Below are 25,389 nucleotides of genomic sequence, written 5' to 3'. Positions count from 1 at the left end.
GCGTGGCGGGGAGGGGGCATGGGAGATGTTGAGGGGAATACAGGGGAGTGAGGATGCATTCGGGGCAACACTAGAATCTATGTAAACACAATAAATTAAAATCAATTTTAAAAAGTAAAAAACAATCACATTCTCTTATCTTAAAAGCTGGATAGGGCATAAAGTTAACATTAACATGTTCTGGGCCATGCAAATATGTATTTTGAATATTTTCTATTCTGAATGTGAAAACTCTCTAAAATATCAATAGCTTGGTGCTCTTTACAAGGTTAGCCCTACTCAATCAAAAATAATAAATAAAATTTCTTAGATTTCTTAGGAAATTGTAAAGCCAGAAGCCATGGCCAGAGCCACCATCACAGCAGCCGCCCGACCCATGCAGGTTCGCATTGGATTCGGACAGTCGGTAAAGAAACAACGGAGCCACAAACTGGTGGGCCATAGTCTTTAATTCTAGCTTGCACCCGGCGGGCAAGTAAAAACACACACTGGGCTCCAAAACCCAATCACATTCAGTGCTCACAAAGCCACTGATTTATTCAAGTTTCCTAGAATCAAAGGTTTCTAGCTCACCAGCCTTATTCTCCTCAGTTCCCCATCTCCTTCCTTATCCCAGATACAAACTCTACACAAACTGGCATCTCACTCAGCACTCCGCCATCTTGGCTGCTTTTCCTGGCCTCCTCCACGTGGCCTCCTTCCGCTGCTAGCTCTACTCTCTCTGTTCTCTCATGCTAACCTCAGGAACCAAGAGCCAAGTCCCGTTCTGCCCCCATTTTATAGTGTAGTTTCACAACCTTTAATCCAATATACAAAATAAGGAAGTCTCTAATACAAAGTCACTTCTCTGAGGCATGATTGGATTGTACCGCCCCACATCAAAAAGGGTGGGAAAGGCTTAATCCCAAAACCAAGCCCCAGGCTACAACAATCCTGCCTGCCCCCAACACACATTAATATCACCTGGGCAACGGCCTCCTTGTGTCATCTTTAACAAAGTGAGCATAATACATTTTATCTGCCCAACAGAAATCTGTTAAACAAATAAGTTATGGAGATGTACTGTACAGCATGGTGACTATAATTAATAATACTGTATTGCATATTTGTATGTAGCTGGCAGAATGAAGCTTTTTTTTTTTTTTTTTTTTTTTTTTTTACAGAGGCAGAGATAGACAGGAACAAACAGGAATGGAGAGATGAGAAGCATCAATCATTAGTTTTTCGTTGCGCGTTGCGACTTCTTAGTTGTTCATTGATTGCTTTCTCATATGTGCCTTGACCGCGGGCCTTCAGCAGACCGCGTAACCCCTTGCTGGAGCCAGCAACCTTGGGTCCAAGCTGGTGAGCTTTTTTTGCTCAAGCCAGATGAGCCCGCGCTCAAGCTGGCGACCTCGGGTCTCGAACCTGGGTCCTTCCGCATCCCAGTCCAATACTCTATCCACTGCGCCACCACCTGGTCAGGCTGCAGAGTGAATCTTTTTTTTTTTTTTTTTTCTTCATTTTTCTGAAGCTGGAAACAGGGAGAGACAGTCAGACAGACTCCCGCATGCGCCCGACCGGGATTCAACCGGCACGCCCACCAGGGGCGAGGCTCTGCCCACCAGGGGGCGATGCTCTGCCCATCCTGGGCGTCGCCATGTTGCGACCAGAGCCACTCTAGCGCCTGGGGCAGAGGCCACAGAGCCATCCCCAGCGCCCGGGCCATCTTTGCTCCAATGGAGCCTTGGCTGCGTGAGGGGAAGAGAGAGACAGAGAGGAAGGCGCGGCGGAGGGGTGGAGAAGCAAATGTGCGCTTCTCCTGTGTGCCCTGGCCGGGAATCGAACCCGGGTCCTCCGCACGCTAGGCCGACGCTCAACCGCTGAGCCAACTGGCCAGGGCTGCAGAGTGAATCTTGAAAGCTCTCATCACAAACTGGCTTCTCCTTTAGCGCGCCACCATCTTGTCTGCTTCTCCTGGCCTCCTCCACATGGCCTCTCTCTGCTCTCCTCTCTGCTCTCGCCTCGAATGCTCCCGGTCGGCCTCACTTTAATCCAGTATACAAACAAGGAAGTCTCTGATACAAAGTCACTTATCTGAGGCATAATGGGATTCCTCATGAGAGTGCACCACCACACATCAAAAAGGGTGGGAAAGGCTTAGTCGCAAAACCAAGCTCCAGGCTACAAGGATCCTGCCCACCCACAGCCCGCCCCCAACACACAATATAATCACATCCATCCCAAGCAAGAAGGGCAATCAATACCATCACCTAGGCGACGGGCTTCCACATGGGCAGCGCCATCTTTAACAAAGTGAGCATAATATATTTTATCTGCCCAACATACTATACCCCAGACTCTGAAAAGTACCATACCTCACTTCAGCAGGTTTACATAGAGACACCAAGTCCAGATGAATTTTGAAAGGTTTTATTAAAGGAGATTTATTAAATACACTGGCCGCATATGGCTGACACAGGGCGTTTGCAGACCCAAATCGTGCGCGCCAAATGCATCTCAGAGGTTGGTTGTATACCCTCTGACTACATACAGGTTGGGGGGGGCATGACAGTATGACACAATCATTAACAAGATTATAACATTTGTCTAGGGCAGTGGTAGTCAACCTGGTCCTTACCGCCCACTAGTGGGCGTTCCAGCTTTCATGGTGGGCGGTAGTGGAGCAACCAAAGTATAAATAAAAAGATAGATTTAACTATAGTAAGTTGTTTTATAAAGATTTATTCTGCCAAACAGCAAAAATCTGACATAAAATACTTGATAATTATTATTATATGCTTTAACTTGCTGTAACTCTGCTTTATAAATTTTATAAAGTAAAGTTACTTCCCTACTTTATAAATCACCATTACTGTGGAACTGGTGGGCAGTTAGAAAATTTTACTCTACTAACAGAGATACAAAAGTGGGCAGTAGGTATAGAAAGTTTGACTAGCCCTGGTCTAGGGGATTTACAAAAAAAGTTAAAACTTTCAAGGTAATACAATCAAAGATATTCATAAACCTTTTAGTATCTATCTCTCCTCCTTTGCCTAGAGGTACACATTAATCTCAGGATTCCAGGAAGAGAAGGAGAGCTAAAATCAGTGTAACTCAAGTGGTATGTAAATTTTGCCTCTTCTTGAAAGGGAAAGGGAGTTCTTCAGATAACCTTAATCTTTTCAGAGAACTTAAAACCAAATGACCCTAGTCGTCCTTGTAAGTCAGATTTCTTTATCCTTTTCCCTCCATTTTCCAAAGAAAGGACAGGACAGAAAGCCTGACTTTTCCTCTTTAAAATTGAGTTGCCAATATTAAGTTTTACAGTTCTCTGGCACCTTACCACAATGCTAATTTCAGGAACTGAGAGAAAGCAAGCCCCCAGTCTGCCGCATTTTATAGTGTAAAAATCCAAATCTTTAAGCCAAATCTACAAATAAGGAAGTCTCTGATACAAAGTCACTTATCTGAGGCATAAATGGGATTTCTCATAAGAGTGCACCACCTCCTATCATGCAACACTCAAGGGTGTGGGGAAAAGCTTAGTCTTAAAACTAAGCCTTAGGCTAAAAGGACTCTGCCTGCTTATAGCCTGTCTCCCACACCCAATGCAAACTATAAGCGAGCAAACATATACATCATATTTGCAAACTTATTTGACCCACGGGAATGTATTGCCTTTTTTATTTTTTTTAATTTTTAATTTTTATTTTATTATTATTATTATTATTTACAGGAACAGAGAGAGTCAGAGAGAGGGATAGATAGGGACAGTCAGACAGGAACGGAGAGAGATGAGAAACATCAATCATCAGTTTCTCGTTGCGACACCTTAGTTGTTTATTGATTGCTTTCTCATATGTGCCTTGACCGTGGGCCTTCAGCAGACCGAGTGACCCCTTGCTCAGGGACCTTAGGTCCGAGCTGGTGAGCTTTATTATTTGCTCAACCCAGATGAGCTTGTGCTCAAGCTGGCGACCTCGGGATCTCGAACCTGGGTCTTCCGCATCCCAGTCTGACGTTCTCTCCACTGCGCCACCGCCTGGTCAGGCTGTACTGCCTTTTCAAAAAATACATACACTGTGTGTGTGTGTGTGTGTGTGTGTGTGTGTGTGTATTTTTTTTCCCCCTGTATTTTTCTGAAGCCAGAAACGGGGAGAGACAGTCAGACAAACTCCCGCATGCGACCGACCGGGATCTACCTGGCACGCCCACCAGGGGGTGACACTCTGCCCACCAGGGGGCAATGCTCTGCCCCTCCGGGGGGGGGGGGGGTCACTCTGTTGCCGACCAGAGCCACTCTAGCACCTGGGGCAGAGGCCGAGGAGCCATCCCCAGCGCCCGGGCCATCTTTGCTCCAGTGGAGCTTCGGCTGCCGGAGGGGAAGAGAGAGACAGAGAAGAAGGAGAGGGGGAGGGGTGGAGAAGCAGATGGGCGCTTCTCCTGTGTGCCCTGGCCGGGAATCGAACCAGGACTTCTGCACGCCAGGCCGACGCTCTACCACTGAGCCAACCGGCCAGGGCATCATACACTGTATATATTTTTAATTAGGGTACAGATTGTTTAAATATTCTACTGAAAGTAGATGGAAGAAAGTACATCTCTGTGTTCAGGAAGAAGAAAGGCAGCCATGCTGTGGAGAAAGCCTGAGGTAGAAGGCAAGAGTCCTTGAATTCTAAAACCAGATTTCCCTTGTCTTGTGTGAAACTTTAAACCAGTGATTTCTCCACCCAGCTTCATTAAATCATCTGTCAAATGCAGATGACCACATCTTCTCTACCTCACCATTAAACTGTGAAATGAAAGGAACCCTTGCTTTTCTCCTCTAAATTCCTACTCATCCCTGAAGCACTAATTCAAACATCACCTCCTCCATGAAGCCTTCTTAGCCTTTCCTGACCAGATGGAGTTAGTTAGTGGTTCCATCCCCCCAGGGTTTCAAGAGAACCATCTCTAGCATTGTCCCAGTTTTTTGTTTTGTTTTGTTTTTGCACTGTCCCACTGCTTTTGTTTTCTCCCAGAACCAAATAGCTGTCTTAAATACTCTTTGAAGCTCCCAAGGAGCTACCAGTTTACAATTAGTTCAATATATACCTGCTTAATGAATGATACCTGCCTGCACTCGTTTGCATTTATACATGCTTCTTACGTGATTCTGAAAAGAATGTAAGACATCTCTTTGCCTTAAAAAAATTGTCCTGGGATGTAAAATCATAAACAATACAAATATTATAAGGTTTCATTCCTTTCAAAAATTTAAATTGCCTGACCAGGCAGTAGCGCAGTGAATAGAGGATTGGACTGGGACGCAGAAGACCCAGGTTCGAGACCTCAAGGTCGCCAGCTTGAGCACGGGCTCATCTGGTTTGAGCAAAAAGCTCACCAGCTTGGACCCAAGGTCGCTGGCTTGAGCAAGGTGTTACTCGGTCTGCTGAAGGCCCACAGTCAAGGCACATATTAGAAAGCAATCAATGAACAACTAAGGTGCTGCAACGCACTAAGAAAAGCTAATGATTGCCTGACCAGGCGGTGGCGCAGTGGATAGAGCAGGGGTCCCCAAACTTTTTACACAGGGGGCCAGTTCACTGTCCCTCAGACTGTTGGAGGGCCGGACTATAAAAAAAACTATGAACAAATCCCTATGCACACTGCACATATCTTATTTTAAAGTAAAAAAACAAAATGGGAACAAATACAATATTTAAAATAAAGAACAAGTAAATTTAAATCAACAAACTGACCAGTATTTCAATGGGAACTATGCTCCTCTCACTGACCACCAATGAAAGAGGTGCCCCTTCTGGAAGTGTGGCGGGGGCCGGATAAATGGCCTCAGGGGGCCGCATGCAGCCTGCGGGCCCTAGTTTGGGGACCCCTGGGATAGAGCGTCGGACTGGGATGCAGAAGGACCCAGGTTCGAGATCCTAGGGTTGCCAGCTTGAGCGTGGGCTCATCTGGCTTGAGCAAAGCTCACCAGCTTGGACTCAAGGTCGCTGACTCAAGCAAGGGGTTACTTGGTCTGCTGAAGGCCCACGGCCAAGGCACATATGAGAAAGTAATCAATGAACAACTAAGGTGTTGCAACGAAAAACTGATGGTTGATGCTTCTCATCTCTCTCCGTTCCTGTGTCCTTATCTATCCCTCTCTCTGACTCTCTCTGTTCCTGTAAAAAATAAATAAAATTAAATAAAACTAATATTTGATGCTTCTCATCTCTCTCTGTTCCTGTCTGTCTGCCCCTACCTAGCCCTCTCTCTGTCTCTGTAAAAATAAAATAAAATAAAATAAATTTAAATTCCTTTGGGGTATCTTTTCAATGTAAGAAAAACTGGGGAGGGAGCACAGGTCCCTATGGTCTCCATGCCTTATTTTACTCTAGCTAGTACCTGGCTCTTTAAAATACCTTAAAATGCTCAACAGAAGTTTGCTAAAAGAATGAGAAATCTCTGTAAAGCTTTAAACGATGCATGGTCAACTAGCCTTCACAGGCTCTTCCCAAGATTGGATGTAGATTTATCCGGGACTCAGACAAGGAAAATAAGGAGCAAAAGCAAATAGCAAAAGATATTCCTGTGTGGTCAAGATAGTTAAAATTTTCGCTTGAGTATGATGGATTTGGTCATGGTCGTTGGGCATAATGGTTAATAGAAGTAAATGCTTTGTTCCAGGACTGGGATACCTGAACAGGCCTACACCAATTAAGCAGACCTGCGAGTGAACCACCTTTGTGTCCCAAGAAACTGCAAGCAAAGCCTTTGAGCTCCCAGGACAAGACACCCCTACTATGATCCCTTGAAATTCCAAAACCCCTCCCCTCCCCTTCTTCCCCTTATACTATAAGGCTTCTAGAAAGGCCGGCTGGGGCCAGGAGGCTGCGGTGTGCCGGCCGTCTCCATCAAGCGCCCACAGGACTCAATTCCTGCCTCTACTTAGTATTTGGCTGCTTTGGAGACAGGCGACACGGACTCGATAGTTCTGGTTGGTTACATGCCGATTACTTCGGCTTTTTCAAAAATTTCCTTCAGGAAAATACCAAATTGCTAACTGTGCTTTCTAAGCGCTGAATGATTGTCACAGCGAGGTTTTTCGGTCTACCGCGCGGAGCCCTTCCCTGTCCGCCAGCCGCCGGCCGAAGCAGGGCCGCGTCCGTCTCAGCCTCGTCGGGCAGGAGCTCCGCGAGAGAAGACGGGCAGCCCGGATCCTGAGGTGGGACGTTCAGTCCGCGGAAGGACGCGCCAGCCAGCTCCACAGGACAGCCGCGCAGCCAAGCCCGCTGGGTCCTAACGGCGCCGGAAGCCGTGCTTGCTTCGCTGCTGCGGAGCATCACAGCTACCGTACCGTCTTGCCGCGAGGCCCAGCCGAGAGGCGGAAGTGAGGGCGCTGACGCAGCTAGGGGAACTTTGCCTTGATGGCACCTTCCTGTCCTCGGCGCCGCCCCCTCCGGAGGGGCTCGGCTCGAGAATTCAAGATGGAGTCGCTGAGTAGAGCTGGGCAGGAGATGAGCTTAGCGGCCCTGAAGCAGCACGACCCCTACATCACCAGCATCGCAGACCTCACGGGCCAGGTGGCTCTATACACCTTCTGTCCCAAGGCCAACCAGTGGGTGAGTGCCGCCAGGCCACTGAGGTCGCCCGCCCGGCCGCCGCCTCTTAAAGGGGCCGCGCGCACCTTCTGGGTTGGGGGTGATGCCGAAGGCCAGGGACCGGGAGACATGGCCGACGCCTGAGGGGTGTTGGGGACCCAGGGATTGGGAAAGAGGAGCTGGAGAAGCAGGCCCAAGACATCCAGTGGGAAAGCCTATAGAGGGTAGAGTTAGAGGAGGATCAGTCCCTTGGGGTCGGGTCCGGGGATGTGGGCGGTTTGCCTTCTTTGCAGATGTGTTAGAGAATATGAGGCCGGTGAGGACAGAAAGATTCCTGAAAAGGTGAGGGTTATTAGATTGCATATACATGATCTGTAAAGTAAATGCCCCTCCTTCACCCCGCCCCCTAAATATACATAAATAAGAGTCCCCTTCGCTGAGGTAGGTCATTTGGATGTAAAGCTTGAAATCCAGTTAGTTTCAATTCTTGGTAGAGAGGAGGTGGGGATAAGTCCAGGTTTTATCGAACTATGCAGTATATTTCCAGAGTTTTGGGAAAGATTTCAAGGCACTTAAAGCATCCATATTAAATGGATTCCCTTGAAACCTTTGGAAAAGAGACCCTGTAAATGTGCCCCATTCCAGCTACGCTGCTGGTGATGTCACCCCTGCGTGTTCCCATCAGACAAAATACTTTGTCTTTTTTGCAACAGAGGGAGTCCGAAAAAGTTATCTTCAGTCTGTTTTCACTGACTTGGCCCCCTTTTTGAAGTTTTGTTCATTGCTATGAGAGCATAATTTCCTGTTTTCTAGTAATTGGTCCTTCTTAGAAATAATCTGTAAATATTTGATGAATTGAATTCATAATTATTGACGTTCACATTTCAGTTAAGAAATATTACTATACTGGCCCTGGCCGGTTGGCTCAGCGGTAGAGCGTCGGCCTGGCGTGTGGGGGACCCGGGTTCAATTCCCGGCCAGGGCACATAGGAGAAGCGCCCATTTGCTTCTCCACCCCCCACCCCCTCCTTCCTCTCTGTCTCTCTCTTCCCCTCCCGCAGATCCCGGTCGGGCGCATGCGGGAGTCTGTCTGACTGTCTCTCCCCGTTTCCAGCTTCAGAAACAATAAAAAAAAAAAAATTACTATACTAACAAAACTCTGAATGATTATTGTTATAGCATGTCCTTTACTTTTTTTTAAATTTTATTTATTTATTTATTTTTTACAGAGATAGAGAGTGACTCAGAGAGAGGGATAAACAGGGACAGACAGACAGGAACGGAGAGAGATGAGAAGCATCAATCATTAGTTTTTCATTGCGCGTTGCAACACCTTAGTTATTCACTGATTGCTTTCTCTTATGTGCCTTGACCTCGGGCCTTCAGCAGACCGAGTAACCAGCGATCTTGGGTTCAAGCTGGTAGGCTTTTGCTCAAACCAGTTGACCCCGCGCTCAAGCTGTGGACCTCGGGGTGACCTCGGGGTCTCGAACTTGGGTCCTCTACATCCCAGTCCAACGCTCTATCCACTGCGCCACTGCCTGGTCAGGCTAGCATGTCCTTTACTATATAATGCAGATATGTTCTATTTAACCAGTAATTTTGTGAAAATTATTTGGCATTTATAAAGTTAATTAAGATGAAGTGAAATTATTTTAGACGTTGGCTTAGTTTCAGCTGTTCTGAACAATTTTTTTTTTCTTGGTGTACATATAAATTTGTGAGATGGATTGCAGACAAATGTTAAACACTTGGCAGAGACTTATTTACCAACAAACTTATTTCTAATTTTTCACAGACTTTCAATATTGTGGCATTTTAATTGTGGAGTTCTGCTTTAAATATGAAATACAAACTGTAGTAACCTGAGTTTAAAAAAATAGTTTGCTGTTGTTTGTTCATTTGGATTATTGCACATGTAACCAAAATATTCCCTCGTTGTTTTACACTGAGTTGTGACCTTGCACAATGTTTGGAGCAAGTTTGCTTTCACTGTGAGATATTGATTACCAATTTCTTATACTAGTCACATATGAAAGTCAGGAAAAAGCCTCTGAATCCTTAATAAGGAGAAGTTTCTTGGTGATATTTAAGGTAGGGCAATATTGGAAGAAATCAAGATGATAAATATTTTAATCGTTTTTTTTCTTTCAAATGAAATTTGATATGACTAACATTTAAAGTTTTCTAACAGTTTGTTGATTACATTTAAATGTTTAGGTTCTATCTTGCCTGCAAACTGCAGGTTAATATGGCTATTAGTGTTTTTTAAAAAATTTTTTTGCCCTGGCCGGTTGGCTCAACGGTAGAGCGTCGGCCTAGCGTGCGGAGGACCCGGGTTCGATTCCCGGCCAGGGCACACAGGAGAAGCGCCCATTTGCTTCTCCACCCCTCCGCCGCGCTTTCCTCTCTGTCTCTCTCTTCCCCTCCCGCAGCCAAGGCTCCATTAGAGCAAAGATGGCCCGGGCGCTGGGGATGGCTCTGTGGCCTCTGCCTCAGGCGCTAGAGTGGCTCTGGTCGCAACATGGCGACGCCCAGGATGGGCAGATTATCACCCCCTGGTGGGCAGAGCGTCGCCCCATGGTGGGCGTGCCGGGTGGATCCCGGTCGGGCGCATGCGGGAGTCTGTCTGACTGTCTCTCCCCATTTCCAGCTTCAGAAAAAAAAAATAATTTTTAAAAAAAAAGAAGAAAAAAATTTTTTTGTTTTTGTTTTTTTTGTATTTTTCTGAAGCTGGAAACGGGGAGGCAGTCAGACAGACTCCCACATGCGCCAGACCGGGATCCACCGGGCACGCCCACCAGGGGGTGATGCTCTGCTCATCTGGGGCATTGCTCTATTGCAACCAGAGCCATTCTAGCGCCTGAGGCAGAAGCCATAGAGCCATCCCCAGCACCTGGGCCACCTTTGCTCCAATGGAGCCTTGACTGCGGGAGGGGAAGAGAGAGACAGAGAGGAAGGAGAGGGGGAGGGGTGGAGAAGCAGATGGGCACTTCTTCTGTGTGCCCTGGCCAGGAATTGAACCCGGGACTCCTGCACGCCAGGCCAACGCTCTACCACTGAGCCAACCGGCCAGGGCCAAAAAAAAAATTTTTTTTTAACTATGTTTAAGACCTAAATATACTTTTGGCACAGCAAATGAAAGATGATGGGAGCTGTACTTTTTTTTCTTTTGAGAGAGAGACAGGGAGAGAGGTGAGAAGCATCAACTCATAGCTCTGGCACTTTAGTTATTCACTGCATCAACTCCCATATGTGCCTTGACCAGGCAAGCCCAGGGTTTCGAACCGGTGACCTCAGCATTTCCAGGTCGACGCTTTATCCACTGCGCCACCACAGGTCACGCTTCACTGATTGCTTCTTATACGTGCCTTGGGGGTATGAGCTGAACCGTTGACCCCTTACTCATGCCAGCAACCCCTTGCTCAAGCTGGCTGAGCCATGGTCAAGTTGGATGAGCCTGTGCTCAAGGTGGATGTGCCTGTGCTCAATCCGGCAACCTCAGGGTTTCCAACCTGAGACTTCAGCATCCCAGATCGATACTCTATCCACTGTGCCACCACTGGTCAGGCCGACTTGTACTTTCTTAATCAAAACATTTCACTTTAAGCTAATTTTGTTGTTGTTGTTGTTGTTAAGACGTATGATAATTATATTAAGTCAGAGGATAGTTTCTGTATTTCTGATTCTTCAAGAAAATTCTAAAAATAACTAATTTGTTTGATAGTAATACTTTTTAACTTTTATAAGATTTTATTTGAGCCAAACTGATGACATATACCAGGAAGCAAGATTTCAAATGCTTTGTGCTTGACAGTAATTGTCTTTAAAATTTAGAAATCTGGCTAAAACATAGCTTAAAAAATAAAAGCTGGCCCTGGCTGGTTGGCTCAGTAGTAGAGTGTCAGCCCAGCATGTGGAAGTCCCATGTTCAATTTCTGGTCAGGGCACACAAGCGACCATCTGCTTCTCCCTCCTTTCCCCTTCCCCTTCTCTCTCTCTCTCTCTCTCTCTCTCTCTCTCTCTCTCTTTCTCTCTCCCTTCTGCAGCTATGGCTTGATTGATTCAAGCATGTTGGCCCTGGGCACTGAGGATGGCTCCATGGAGCCCCTGCCTCAGGTGCTATAAATAGCTTTTTTGCAAGCATTGGCCCCAGATGAGCAGAGCATCAGCCTCAGACAGGGGTAACCAGGTTATCCCAGTTGGGGCACATGTGAGAGTCTGTCTCTCTTATCTCCTTTCCTTTCACTTAAAAAATAAAATAATTAAATAAAATATAAGCTAATTACAGGATTTTCTTCTTTAAAATTTAAGAAAGAATAATGGAAATGCTGCAGACACAGTCATGTTGCTTGATTGAACATTGCATGTACATTAATATGCAACAATAGTATAGAAAAGATACAAAAGAAACTGGTAACAGTGGTTTGTGGAATGAGAGACTTACTTGACCTGTTCAAAAGTGATTAATTTTAAAATAAAAAAGTTTTTCTTAGCCTGACCTGTGGTGGCGCAGTGGATAAAGCGTCAACCTGGAAATGCTGAGGTCGCCGGTTCGAAACCCTGGGCTTGCCTGGTCAAGGCACATATGGGAGTTGATGCTTCCAGCTCCTCCCCCCTGTCTCTCTCTCCTCTCTGTCTCTCCTCTCTAAAATGAATAAATAAAAATTAAAAAAAAAAAAAAAGTTTTTCTTAGACATGAAATATTTCTTCTTTGCAATATTTGGGGTTGAATTATGGGTGGAAAACTAAATGATTCATTGTCTGTTATAGGAGAAGACTGATATAGAAGGGACCTTATTTGTATATCGAAGGTAAGCTTTTAAAAAATATTTTTTTTAATCTCATGGTAAACAATGTCATGTGAAGTGGTTCAACCCTGTCATACATTTGATTTGGGGACCTTCCTTCCTCCTTGACCCTTCAAGTATTCATTCATCTCTAATTGTAAGATCCTAACCAAGTTGTGTCTCCTCTTTGAGTCTTTCTGTGATTCAGAGTAAACAGAACTAGAACTTTTTTTAGGAAATTAGCAAAACCATCTCAAAATAGAAAACATTTTTTTAGTAATGAATGAGTCTAAAACAGGTGCCTTCCTCTCTTCTTTCCCTTTTATTGAGAAAGATACATAGTTGAGAAAAATATACGGACTAGCTTAGGGTCAGTCCTGTCTTCTATGACTCTGCTTCTATCCCCTTTCTAACCCCTCCATAAAAGTGGGTTGTATACAATGTGTTTGCATATTTTTTATTTTCAACTTTTCTGAGAATTATCATAAAATTTGATTGGTTTGAAACTGTAAGTTTTGTGGTCTAAAAGTAACTGACCACCTAAGTAATCATGTCCTTTCATATGTGCCTTGACTGGGCAAGCCCAGGGTTTCAAACAGGCGACCTCAGCATGGCATGTCAACACTTTAACCACTGTGCCACCACAAGCCAGGCAGTAATTATATCCTTAAGATAGTTGTGGAGGTTCTTGTTTTCCTGAATCCCTGTTAGATCTTGCTCTGGTTCTTTCCTGTGGTTTCTAAAGCTTGGGGATTCAGCGGGAGTTATGACCAACATTTTGTTTTTGTTTTTGTATGTTTATTTGTTTGTTTTTTGGCTTTTTTAGGGGGAGATACTATTGATAAGGACTGCCCTTTACTCTAAGTCAGGGATCCCCAAACTACGGCCCGTGGGCCACATGCAGCCCCTTGTGGCCATTTATCCGGCCCCACCGCACTTCCGGAAGGGGCACCTCTTTCATTGGTGGTCAGTGAGAGGAGCATAGTTCCCATTGAAATACTGGTCAGTTTGTTGATTTAAATTTACTTGTTCTTTATTTTAAATATTGTATTTGTTCCCGTTTTTGTTTTTTTACTTTAAGATATGTGCAGTGTGCATAGGGATTTGTTCATAGTTGGTTTTTTTTTATATTCCAGCCCTCCAACGGTCTGAGGGACAGTGAACTGGCCCCCTGTGTAAAAAGTTTAGGGACCCCTGCTCTAAGAGACTGAGTCTTTGGAGATTCTGAGAGGAAGAGGGTTGTGATGTGACTTAAATATTTTTGTTTACAATTTTAAATGTTAATGTTGTATAATGCAACAATATATTCATTGTTAGAAATGGAAGTAAAGAAGTAGATAACATTTCTGCAAACTAACAATGACTACAGATTTTTTTTTCTTCTATTAAATCTAAGGTCAGCTTCACCTTACCATGGTTTTACCATTGTGAATCGATTGAATATGCACAATCTTGTTGAACCAGTGAATAAAGATTTGGAATTTCAGCTCCATGAACCTTTTCTTCTATATAGAAATGCAAGCTGTAAGTATATTTGTTTTACTACAGTTCGTATATTTACAATTAAAATTGAGTGACTTTAGCATCTATCAATACATTATTTTTTGGAGTTTTAAGTTACAAAAATTTTTTTTGGTCTATTTATATTATAAATTAGTCTCTGTAAGATCAGATCTTTTAAATTGGGCTTCTAAAATTGAAACACTTTTGTGTATAATAAATCATGTGTTTTAGTTAACTATTTCATATAATAGCGGTACATTGTATTCCTGTTACTGGCTTTATGAAACTAAGTTTCACCCTTTGTTTTTCTTGTGACACTGAATTATTGACTGCCCATGCCCCTGAGCAATGGGACTTAGTTTGAGAGATAGAGGATGGGAGCAGACACTGGTGTTTCTATCCACAGAGAAGATACTGTCTTTTCCCTGATAACAGTGTTTTTCAATATGTTAAAGTAGTGTACTTTAGCGTTAATCATACAGTAACCTGTGTGGGGTAGGCAGGCTGTTAAATCAGCTGACACTCGAGTGAGTGACAGCTATTCAGTTAGAAAGTGAGGATCATAACTTTTTTATCCCTTCATAGTCCAGGATCCTTTCAGGTATTTTATAGACTCTTAAGAATGGTTAGATATAGTCGGCAAAGCTAGAGTGGTCCTTTCAAGATGTAACGTATTGCCTGACCTGTGGTGGCGCAGTGGATAAAGCATCGACCTGGAAATGCTGAGGTTGCCGGTTCAAAACCCTGGGCTTGCCTGGTCAAGGCACATATGGGAGTTGATGCTTCCAGCTCCTTCCCCCTTCTCTCTCTGTCTCTCTCTCCTCTCTCTCCCTCTCTCTCTCCTCTCTAAAAATGAATAAATAAAAAAAAAAAAAAAAAAAAAAAAAAAAAAAAAAAGATGTAACGTATTGAAAAATATGTGGTGCTTGGTTCCTGTCGTTCAGTATTGGTAATGATTATATGAGTGAGGACTCAAAAAGTAAAAGTTACTGTATTTGAATTCTACTTGACTAGGAGATTACTGGTATTGGGGGAATGTCTTCGGTATAAAGTAAAATAAACTACTAGAAATTATGCATCTTTTAATTCCCTGAATGAGATATAGTGAGGTCGGTTTTGAAGCTAGAAGCCCCAAATTCTCCCTAACTTGCTCTTAAATGTGTAAGTGAAATGAAATCTATCTCTTTTCAATAAACTATTTGTCCAAGTAATTGAATTATCTCTAAGATTTTTTATTTCTGTGGACATACTGGGAATGCCTTTTAATACCTGTAAGTTCAGACTTATTTAAACTAATGTTAACAGTAGCATTATTTCAGATAGCTATTTTTTTTCTGCTGAATGTTCTGTTAGAGCAGAAATTCTTCAAAAGAACACATCCATTGTTTTTTTGTTTGTTTGTTTGTATTTTGTTTTTTTAGACGAATTGTCTTGATTTTTATCTTAACTACCTTAAGCTATTGCTCCTAAGGAAATTTTGATCATTAAAATAGTATGGAAAAGCCTGACCAGACAGTGGTGCAGTGGATAGAGCGCCAGACTAGGACACAGAGGACTCAGGTTCAAAAACCCAAGGTCGCCAGCTTGAGGGTGGAGTCGCTGGCTTGAGCATGAGATCGTAGACATGACCCCATGGTCACTAGCTTGAGCCCAGAGGTCGCTGGCTTGAGCAAGGGTCACTAGCTTGGCTGTAACCCCCAGTCAAGGCACATATGAGAAAGTAATTGATGAACAACTAAGGTACCGCAACAAAGAATTGATGCTTCGCATCTCTCTCCTTCCTGTCTGTCCCTATCTGTCCTTCTCTCTGTCTCACTAAAAAAAGAAAAAAAAAATAGGGAAAATTATCAGAGACCCATGAACTTAATTACCATTTAGTATAAGCCTGAAGTGAGTTATATTGTATTTCTTTCACAAGTAAAAGTTCTCTTAAAGTTGAAAGTGCAACATAACCCAAATATAATGAAACCATGATTAACCAAAATTAAATAATCAGAGCTTTAATTATCTGGAAAATTTCTATAGTTCATTTGTGGAAGAAATGCTAATGCTAGAGGGGTTTTTTGTGAATATCTAGCAAATAACTTGTGTAACCTAAAGTCAGCATAAAATTATCAATATTCTATAACTTTAACCCAAGTGTAGTCTCAGTATTAGAGATTAATTTGTTGTCGTGTTAAGATTTTAAGTCATCAGAAATGTTTATTGTCTTATTCTTGAGCAGAAAGTGCACTAATACATTTAATTTATTTTTCTGTTTCTTTTTTAGTGCATTTTATTTTACAGAGATTTTCAACAGGATGTTGAAACAAAGGTTTCTTTTAGTTAAACAGAAAACTTAAGCAGGTTGTTTCATTTCCTGGCTAATAGAGGCTCTGAATCATCTTCTATGGGCCTTACAGTTTCTGATATTGCTAATTAGAAATTCAAGAACATGTCAGCTTGTTTTCAGACTAGAGGAAGGCCCGAAAAGGTCTAGTACACTGCTGTGGGTATAATAGAAAGAGTCTAGAAGGGGAGCTTGGGGAAATATTTAAGGGAATAGCTGTATCAGGGAGAAGTGACAGGACAGCATAAGGTGATCTGGGAGTGTTAGGGCCTCTCTTGAGTAGTGTACGTCTTGTCTGTCTCATCTTAAAAGTAGAAAGTTGTCAGATCAGCAAGTTGTTGAGCTGTTCAGGGATTTGTTCTTTAAATAAAAGGTTAATTAGTGTCTGGTTGTATATACAGGTAATTATACCTGATTCTGTAGCTGCTCTTCTGTCATTTTCTTGTGGGAAATACCACCAGGACACCTGACCCATTTTACTCAAGCTATACCTTCAGATCCAGCTTCTTTCACTGAAAGCAGTTTTTAGAGTTCTAAATTGTTTTCTTTTGTTTTTTATTTTTATTTATTTATACATCCCCACCCCCCAAAAAAGGTAAAATCTTACAGAGAAAATGCTTACCCCAATCAAGGGCTTAGGCTTGGTAACTCTTGAATCTTGGGCACCACAGCACCCCATGGGCTGCTGTGAGGGTTGGGGAGACTGCAGATTCTGTAGTTGCTAATCAAAATGATATTCCAAGCACCTTATTTTCCCAGCTTGCAGATGAGAAAACAAGAGTCCAAGAGAAGTTAAGAAACTTGCTCAAGTCACAGAGGTTATAAGTGACAGAGGGAGAATTCAAATCTAGGTCTATTGAGTCTCAAAGCCCAAGTTCTTTCTGTCCCACTGCAACAATGCAGTTGCATTGTCAGTCCACATTCCACAGCATGGCTGTCCAGTAGATCTCTGTGATGATGCAAGTGTTCTTTATCAATACTGTCCCATATAGCAGCCACCAGCCACGTGTGACTGTAGAGCATCTGAAATGTGATTAGTACAACCAAGGAAATTTTGTTCAAACACATCCTTTTGCTGTGCCATACCTGAAACGAACAAGCACTTCAGAAGCCTTGGATTAAATTCTTATACCTCCCATTTAATTAGTCCTTTTAAAATTTATAAATGATTTCTAGATACAAAGGCTCCAGAAGATATCCCTGACAGTGGCTTTGCCATGGGAACACTCCTGGCATGGAATTTAATTTGCGGACAAGAATTCTATTCTAGGCTTTGCCATTTTTTTTTTTTTTTTTTTTTTTTTTTTTTTTTGTATTTTTCTGAAGTTGGAAACGGGGAGGCAGTCAGACAGACTCGCCCGCATGTGCCTGACCGGGATCCACCCGGCATGCCTACCAGGGGGCAATGCTCTGCCCATCTGGGGCGTCGCTCTGTTGCAATCAGAGCCATTCTAGTGCCTGAGGCAGAGGCCATGGAACCATCCTCAGCACCGGGGCCAACTTTGCTCCAGTGGAGCCTCAGCTGGCTGCGGGAGGGGAAGAGAGAGACAGAGAAGAAAGAGAGGGGGAGGGGTGGAGAAGCAGATGGGTGCTTCTCCTGTGTGCCCTGGCTGGGAATCGAACCCGGGACTCCTGCACGCCAGGCCAATGCTCTACCACTAAGCCAACCGACCAGGGCTGGCTTTGCCATTTTACTGACTATAATCTTGGATAAATCATTTAAACCACTGTTCTGACCTATGTTTCTTAAAAGGGTATCATTTTGTGGAGGCATTTTGTCAAACACTTAACAAACATGCCTTTTTTTTTTTTTTTTTTACAGAGAGAGAGATAGATAGGGACAAACAGATGGGAATGGAGAGAGAAGCATCAGTCATCAGTTTTTCCCTGTGACACCTTAGTTGTTCATTGATTGCTTTTTCATGTATGCCTTGACTGCAGGCCTTCAGCAGACTGAGTAACCCCTTGCTCGAGCCAGCAACCTTGGGTCCAAGCTGGTGAGCTTTTGCTCAAACCAGATGAGCCCATGCTCAAATTGGCGACCTCGGGGTCTCAAACCTGGGTCTTACGCATCCACGTCCAACGCTCTATCCACTGCGTCACCGCCTGGTCAGGCAACAAACATAACATATTAAAGACCACATCTCCATCTTGGACTGAAGTAAAATGATCTTATTAGTGAAAGGTTTCATGAAAACTTTGATATTATTCTGGTTCTTTCATGACCCAGGCCCATAGTGGGTTTCTTCTTATCACTTCATTTTTTTAATTTAATTAATTGTGTTTACATAGATTCTAGGGTCACCCTGAATGCATCTCCCCTTCCCCCCATATTCCCTTCAACATCCCCCTTGCTCCCTTTCCTACAGCACCCTCCCCCTTGCCTTCAAGTTTATCCCATTCTGTCATCCCCTTTCCCTCTGGTCCCTTTGATTTTTTTTTTAAGATTTTATTTATTGATTTTAGAGAGAGAGAGAGTGAGCAAGGCAGTGGGGGAGGAGTGGGAAGCATCAACTCATAGTTGTTGCTTCTCAAATATACCTGTGAACAGGCAAGTTTGAGGTTTCGAACTGGCGGCCTCAGCATTCCAGGTCAGCGCTCTATCCACTATGCCACCATAGGTTAGACTTCCCATCCCTTCTGACTAGCATAACAAACGGGGGACTCTGCTTATCTTTACAGATATTATTTTTAGATGTTGAAGGGGCCATTACTAGACAGCCTGAGCTATGACAAGTTGAAAGTATATATATGTTAAAATGGGAAATCTTAGAGGGTACAAATTTTTTAAAGCTCAACAGGAGCAATTCTGATCAGTAAGTCATGGTGTTCATTTTTTATAATTTTTTTTTTCAGTTATAGTTGGCATGCAATATTATGGTTCAGTTCTACAATGTAGTGATTAGATATTTATATGACTTATGAAATGATCACCCCAATAAGTGTAGTAAAGCATGGTATTCTTTTTTGTCAGAATAGTGGAACACATAGCACCCTCCTGGCTAAAACTTTATATTAATATAATAATGTTTTAATCTCCCTAAAAAAAAATTGGTGAGAGTTTAAATTTTATCTCTGGTTAGTTAGAAAAAAAAATAGTTCCTTTGCTTTGTAAACATATGCATTACTACCAATCTGCTGACCTTCTGTTTTCATTTATAAACAATCCATTTTACTAGCTGGATTATAAAATCATTCTTTGTAGACTGAACTTCTAGGCGTTGTATGGCATAGGCACATCAAAGAAAATATCCTTCGCCTGACCAGGCGCAGTGGATAGAGCAGAGGACCCAGGTTCAAGACCCCAAGGTTGCCAGCTTGAGCGTGGGCTCATCTGGTTTGAGCAAAGCTCACCAACTTGAACCCAAGGTCGCTGGCTTGAGCAAGGGGTTACTCGGTCTGCTAAAGGCCCACGGTCAAGGCACATATGAGAAAACAATCCATGAACAACTAAGGTGTCACAACAAAAAACTAATGATTGATGCTTTTCATCTCTCTCTGTTCCTGACTGTCTGTCCCTATCTGTCCCTCTCTCTGACTCTGTCTTTGTAAAAAAAAAAAAAAAAAGGAAAATATCCCTCAACTCCTGCCCAGCAGAATGACAGAAAAATCTTCTTCCTACACTTAGAAATGCTATATGAAATATTAGATGCAAGCTTAGCCAAAAAGGAAATGGTGGATATTGCAATGGGCCGGCATCAAAGTAAAGGCTGGAAGCTAAACTGGAAAGCCTGTGAGCTGACTCTGGCTGCTAGCTGTTCAGGGGTTCTTGGGGATGGGGAGCTGTCCTTAATACAAATACTCCATTGTAATTACAGGGGATCAGGAGACAAGATCTTGAGTACTAATGAGGTGCAGAGTTGGAGCTGAGACACACCAGCATACATCCAGGTCCCCTACTAAGCTACATAATAATAAATTATTGGCCCACCAACTAGGAAGATGATAGGCAAGCTTATTTACCTCAGTCTGGGCTGAGTTAGAGGGCAAATGTCTCCCCTAAAAATTGTAACCATGAGCCTTTCCTCATTCAGATTTGGAGTTTAAGTTGTATCATGCATTTGGTGTAATTTCTTACCTAGGCCAAAAAATTAATGTATAATTAATCCTCAACTGGTGAGTACTCTAGGACACCTGACCAAAGCAAATGCAAAACCCTTCTGGAAGGACACATCCTTAAATTGCCCAGGGATTGCATTAATAAGTTTCATGCTTCAAAATTACTAAATATATAAGGAAATAATTTATAGTCAATAAGAGGTAGGATATAGCAGACAACAGGATTAACCAACCCTTCCCAAAAATTTTAGTTAATGAAATGACCAGATAGAGACTTTAATGGATATAAATGTCAGGTTTAGATTGTAAAATAAAATGACAGGTATAAAAAATAACTAAGTAAAATTTCTAGCAATTAAATTTTTAATTATTGAAATAAAATCTGTACCTGGACTCAACATTAGAAAGAATATTAGGAAACTGGAAGAGACATTTAAAGAAAGTATTCAGACTGCATCCCAGAATGGGAAAGATGAAAAGTATGACAGAGAGAATGAAATTGGAAAGTCTTAACAGATGACAGAAGAATTTCAGAATGATAAAATTTAGAGAGGTAGCATCTGAAGAGATTGAGAATTTTCCAAAATCTATGAAACACAGAAATCTCTGATGTAGGCAGTAGAATAAATCCCCAAGCGTAATAAATAGAAACCTGAACACAAGGTGAATCATCAAAGGCAAAGAAACAGCAGCAGCCAAAGGTTGCCTGACATTGATTATTTACAAAGAGTAACAACTAGACAGACTATTTAGTGGCAGCTACTGAATTTGGAAGACAATAGGATAATGTATTGAGAATACTGAGGGGAAAACATTCAGTAATTCAAGAGAACAAAATAAAGACTTTTTCAACAAAAACAGCTATCCCAAGTAGACTGTTGCTGAAGGCACTTACTTCTAAAGCAGGGGTCCCCAAACTTTTTACACGGCCAGTTCATTGTCCCTCAGACCATTGGAGGGCTGGACTATAAAAAAAACTATGAACAAATCCCTATGCACACTGCACATACCTTATTTTAAAGTAAGAAAACAAAACGGGAACAAATACAATATTTAAAATAAAGAACGAGTAAATTTAAATCAACAAACTGACCAGTATTTCAGTGGGAACTATGCTCCTCTCACTGACCACTGATGAAAGAGGTGCCCCTTCTGGAGGTGCGGCGGAGGTGGATAAATGGCCTCGGGGCCGCAGTTTGGGGACCCCTGTTCTAAAGCAACACTGTCCAGTATGGGAACCACTAGCCACATGTCACTATTGAGCATTTAAAATGTGCCTAGTGACACTAAATTTTTAATTGTATTTATTTAAATTTAATGGTGCAGTTCTAAAGGTTATATAGTCTAAGAGTAAGAAAAAGAGCACAGAAACAGGAAATGAAATTTAAGAAATAATGAACAAAGAAAAGGAGGTAAATCACAATAATCAGTGACTGTATAAAACAATAAAATTACTAGTTTGAGTAGTGGTATTAAAAAGGTGAAGAATAATACTAGACAGCAATAACATAAAAGCTGTTGAAATTTAAAGCAGCCTAAGATGGAGGTGAGGTAAGTGGTTAATCACAGACTTTCAAATCCAGCTGTGTGTGTTCAAAAGATTCAGGGTAAACACTGCATAATAAATAGAATGTCTTAACTTTTAAACCAGTACAAAGCAGGATTGGAATAAAATAAATAGAAACCACAGCAAATAGAAAGCCCAAAGTAAAATGTCAGAAATAAATCCGTAATTAGAAAAAATGTTAAGTGAGCTAAACCTGCCAGTTGAAAGACATATTCTGAAATTCAGTAAAGATACAGAATTTGCAAATTGTGCTGCTTTCAAAAGTCTTAAAACTCAAATACCTGGAAATGTTGAAAGTTCAGGAATAGAGCCTGACCAGGCGGTGGTGCAGTGGATAGAGCATCGGACTGGGATGCAGAGGACCCAGGTTCGAGACCCCGAGGTCACCAGCTTGAGCACGTGCTCATCTGGTTTGAGCAAAGCTCACCAGCTTGGACCCAAGGTCGCTGGCTCAAGCAGGGGTCACTCAGTCTGCTGTAGCCCCACAGTCAAGGCACATATGAGAAAGCAATCAATGAACAACTAAGGTGTCCCAACGCTCAACGAAAAACTAATAATTGATGCTTCTCATCTCTCTCCGTTCCTATCTGTCTGTCCGTATCTATCCCTCTCTCTGACTCTCTGTCTCTGTAAAAAAAAAAAAAAAAAAAAAAGATTAAAAATTAAAAGGAATAGAATGAGATATGTCGGGCAACCAACCAAACAAGGTGATATTAATCAGACATGATAGATTCTAAGGTAAAAATATCAGGGGTAAATTTACCACACAATGATAAAAGGAGTAAATTACCTAGAAGATAAAGCAAATCCAAACTGGTATGTACCTAGTATATATCAGAAATACATACAGAATATTAAAAATCTATAAATTATACTGGGAGTTAAGATGAAGGAAAATATAGATGAGTATAAATTGGAGAAAGTAGTCATTACAATAGAGCAAATCCACAAAATTTTTAAAAATACGCAACTCCCCTATGACATGTTTGATCCAACCACAAAAAAAAGAGTGAGGGAAGGCATACTAGGCAATATTAGGAATATATATATATACACACACACACACACACACACACAGGAGATATATATACGAACCCTATATATACAGCAACTAAAGGTAGAGAATACACAGTTTTTAAAAAACAGAAACCACTATGAACTTTTTTCCTGAAAGTTGAAAGCTTAATTATATAGTTTCCTGGAAAAAACAGTATAACAAAACTAACTTAGGAATAAAATAGATCTGAATGGACTCACAAACAATAAAATTATTAGGTCAGTAGTTTAAAATCTGACCCCCATCCTACCTAGAGACAATTCTGAGAGGAATGTTCTATTTAGTAAATGGTACTAGGACAGTTAGTTCTCCATATAGAGACCGGCCTCTGAAAAAGCAGATGCACGATCTGTACATTTGACCTCATCATAGGATACTTATCTCCACAGACCAGTTTTCTGCAGTGAAGAAATATGTATTTCTATTATTCACTGCTCCTTTGGCAGGCATTTGGCGAGCACCTGCTATAAGCAGCATACCTCACTAAGTATGTTTCTCTGAGAAGGATCTTTTCCCCAAGACCAGTGTCAGGAGTCCTTTGATTTCCAATTCTCTGGGCTCCTCTCAGAATGAAAGTGGTAACCTGGATTTTTTGTGTACATAGGATATACTTATGACTTTGTTATGAAATGCTCCAAGGATATTTTGTAAGGTAGATGCTGGGCAATTTTTTTTTTAATCAAAATTTTGGTGTTTGAATTAACAAAATGCTAAAAGCAAGCAAAACTGGTTTTTTTACATTTAAACAGTTTACAGTATAACTTGGTTAATTGAAAGTAGTAAGATAAAGGTTTGTGGACGATTAAGATCTACAAAACCAACTCTGGCATGTAATAATTTTCTTTTTCAAAAACTATTTCAGTATTGTCTTTGTTTTTTAAAAAATTATTGTTTATTGATTTTTAGAGAGAGAGTCATCGATTTGTTATTCCACTTATTTATGCATTTATGATTGATTCTTGTATGTGCTCTGACTGGGGGTTTGGACCCGCAACCTTGGTGTATCAGGACAATGCACTAACAGCCAAGCTACCCAGCCAGGGCTCCTTTGTTGTTAAACAGACAAGCTTTAACTCAGACACATGTCTTAATTTGGGGATATTTATTAAATATCTGTCACTTGCCAAGCACTTACCAGGTGCTGTATACCATTTCGATTGAAACTATTGTATGCTTTAAAGAATTTTATTTGTCCTTAGGTTCTATTGTATTTTTTTAGAAAATTGTAAGTAGAAGTCATAAAATTGGTTAGAACTTCTAGTACCAGAGCTCTGCCTTTCTGGGTAAGGGTCAAGACCCTTAATAAAATATGCTACTGTATTAATCCCAGTGCTATGCTAATTCCTAAAACAACCCTGTTAATTAATGGTAAAAATTCATTTCTTAAAATCTGTAATTTGAGAGTTTTCAGTTGTAAATTTGAATGATTAGGCTAGTAATAATGAAAATCTGTCACCAGAGAGACAAGAACAACTCTACATGTTTATATTTTTAAATGTTTTCTATATCCAAAAGTACTTCTGGGAAAATGAACAAAAGTATATTGCTCCATAACCTGCTTAACAACAAAAAAATCACCATAACAAGAACAACTGAAAATAAAAATATTATTACTTTTGAACATTTTAAAGAACTTACCTCCAGAGGCCTGTGAGAAGTACCTCTTTGTTTCCACTTCACTTACAACTTTTCCTTTGTATCGGGCATCAGTACCTTGATATTGAGATTTTTTAATTAAAATTAAATCACTAGAAAAAGCAGGGAGATTCATTTCCATAGTGTTGAAAGTGCAGCTGCCAAATGGAAAGTTTTAGAAGAAATACTGTAGTATATGCCCTTTCTCTCTCTCTCTCTCTCTCTCTCTCTCTCTCTCTCTCTCTGCTTGTCCTTTCTCAGTTCAAGGGCAAGACTCAGAACAGGAGAGATGGTAGGTGGCTGTTGGCATTTGGCATGAATCTTCAGACTTAAAGCACAGTGCTGGCAATTTCCTTGCAAGAGAAGTTTATAATTTGTCAAGTCAAAAAATGTGAGTTCTACCTCCTAACTCAAAGAGGAATTTATAAACAATTTTTAAAGTTCCACAGTTCATTCTTTGTGATCTTTGAATTCGGCACAGGGCTTTTTAGCCTGAGGAAAGGCAGTCCGTCTTCCACCATCAGCAGCAGCACTGCTGTGGTGGGTAGTTTCTGTAATCAGTGAGGGAGAAAGGATCTGTGGCAACTGCATTAGTCTGGTCTTCTGGACTATGATAAGGAAAGAGCCTTGCTGTTGCCACATTTGTAGATTGAAGAGGTAAAAACACTATGAAAATACAGTGACTTAGACTCTGAGGCTGACCTGGGAGACACTATTAGGTCAGACATTTCAGAACTCTGAATTGCTTTCTATCTGCTGTGGGCTGCTGCTTAGTATTCCAGTAGAACCTCTACCAGGTGCCTTTTGTTAACTTTGGGAGTCCATAAACATTTTAGAATTTTCAAAGCAAATTCTCTTCATTATGCCTTGTAAATTACTGGCTT

At 41.8% G+C, this 25,389-nt stretch overlaps 1 protein-coding gene across 4 annotated transcripts in view; it reads left to right on the top strand.

The window, feature by feature from the left end:
- The first annotated feature begins 7,404 nt into the window (after positions 1 to 7,404).
- DCP1A (decapping mRNA 1A) overlaps positions 7,405 to 25,389 on the top strand; it is a 57,598-nt gene continuing 39,613 nt past the window's right edge. For 2 of the 4 annotated variants that reach the window (XM_066244864.1, XM_066244863.1), the window contains exons 1-3: positions 7,423 to 7,586; positions 12,339 to 12,379; positions 13,752 to 13,879. In XM_066244864.1, the coding sequence (XP_066100961.1) occupies positions 7,452 to 7,586; positions 12,339 to 12,379; positions 13,752 to 13,879 (304 nt within the window). In that variant the 5' untranslated portion in view covers positions 7,423 to 7,451. Of the gene's footprint in view, positions 7,587 to 12,338; positions 12,380 to 13,751; positions 13,880 to 25,389 lie in introns of all 4 variants that reach the window. The other 2 variants (XM_066244862.1, XM_066244865.1) reach the window with 2 other exon arrangements.

Source organism: Saccopteryx bilineata, chromosome 10, assembly GCF_036850765.1.
Source record: "Saccopteryx bilineata isolate mSacBil1 chromosome 10, mSacBil1_pri_phased_curated, whole genome shotgun sequence".
Lineage (NCBI taxonomy): Eukaryota > Metazoa > Chordata > Mammalia > Chiroptera > Emballonuridae > Saccopteryx > Saccopteryx bilineata.
The sequence above is the reverse complement of the archived record's forward strand: the minus strand, read 5'-3'. Positions and strand labels throughout refer to the sequence as shown.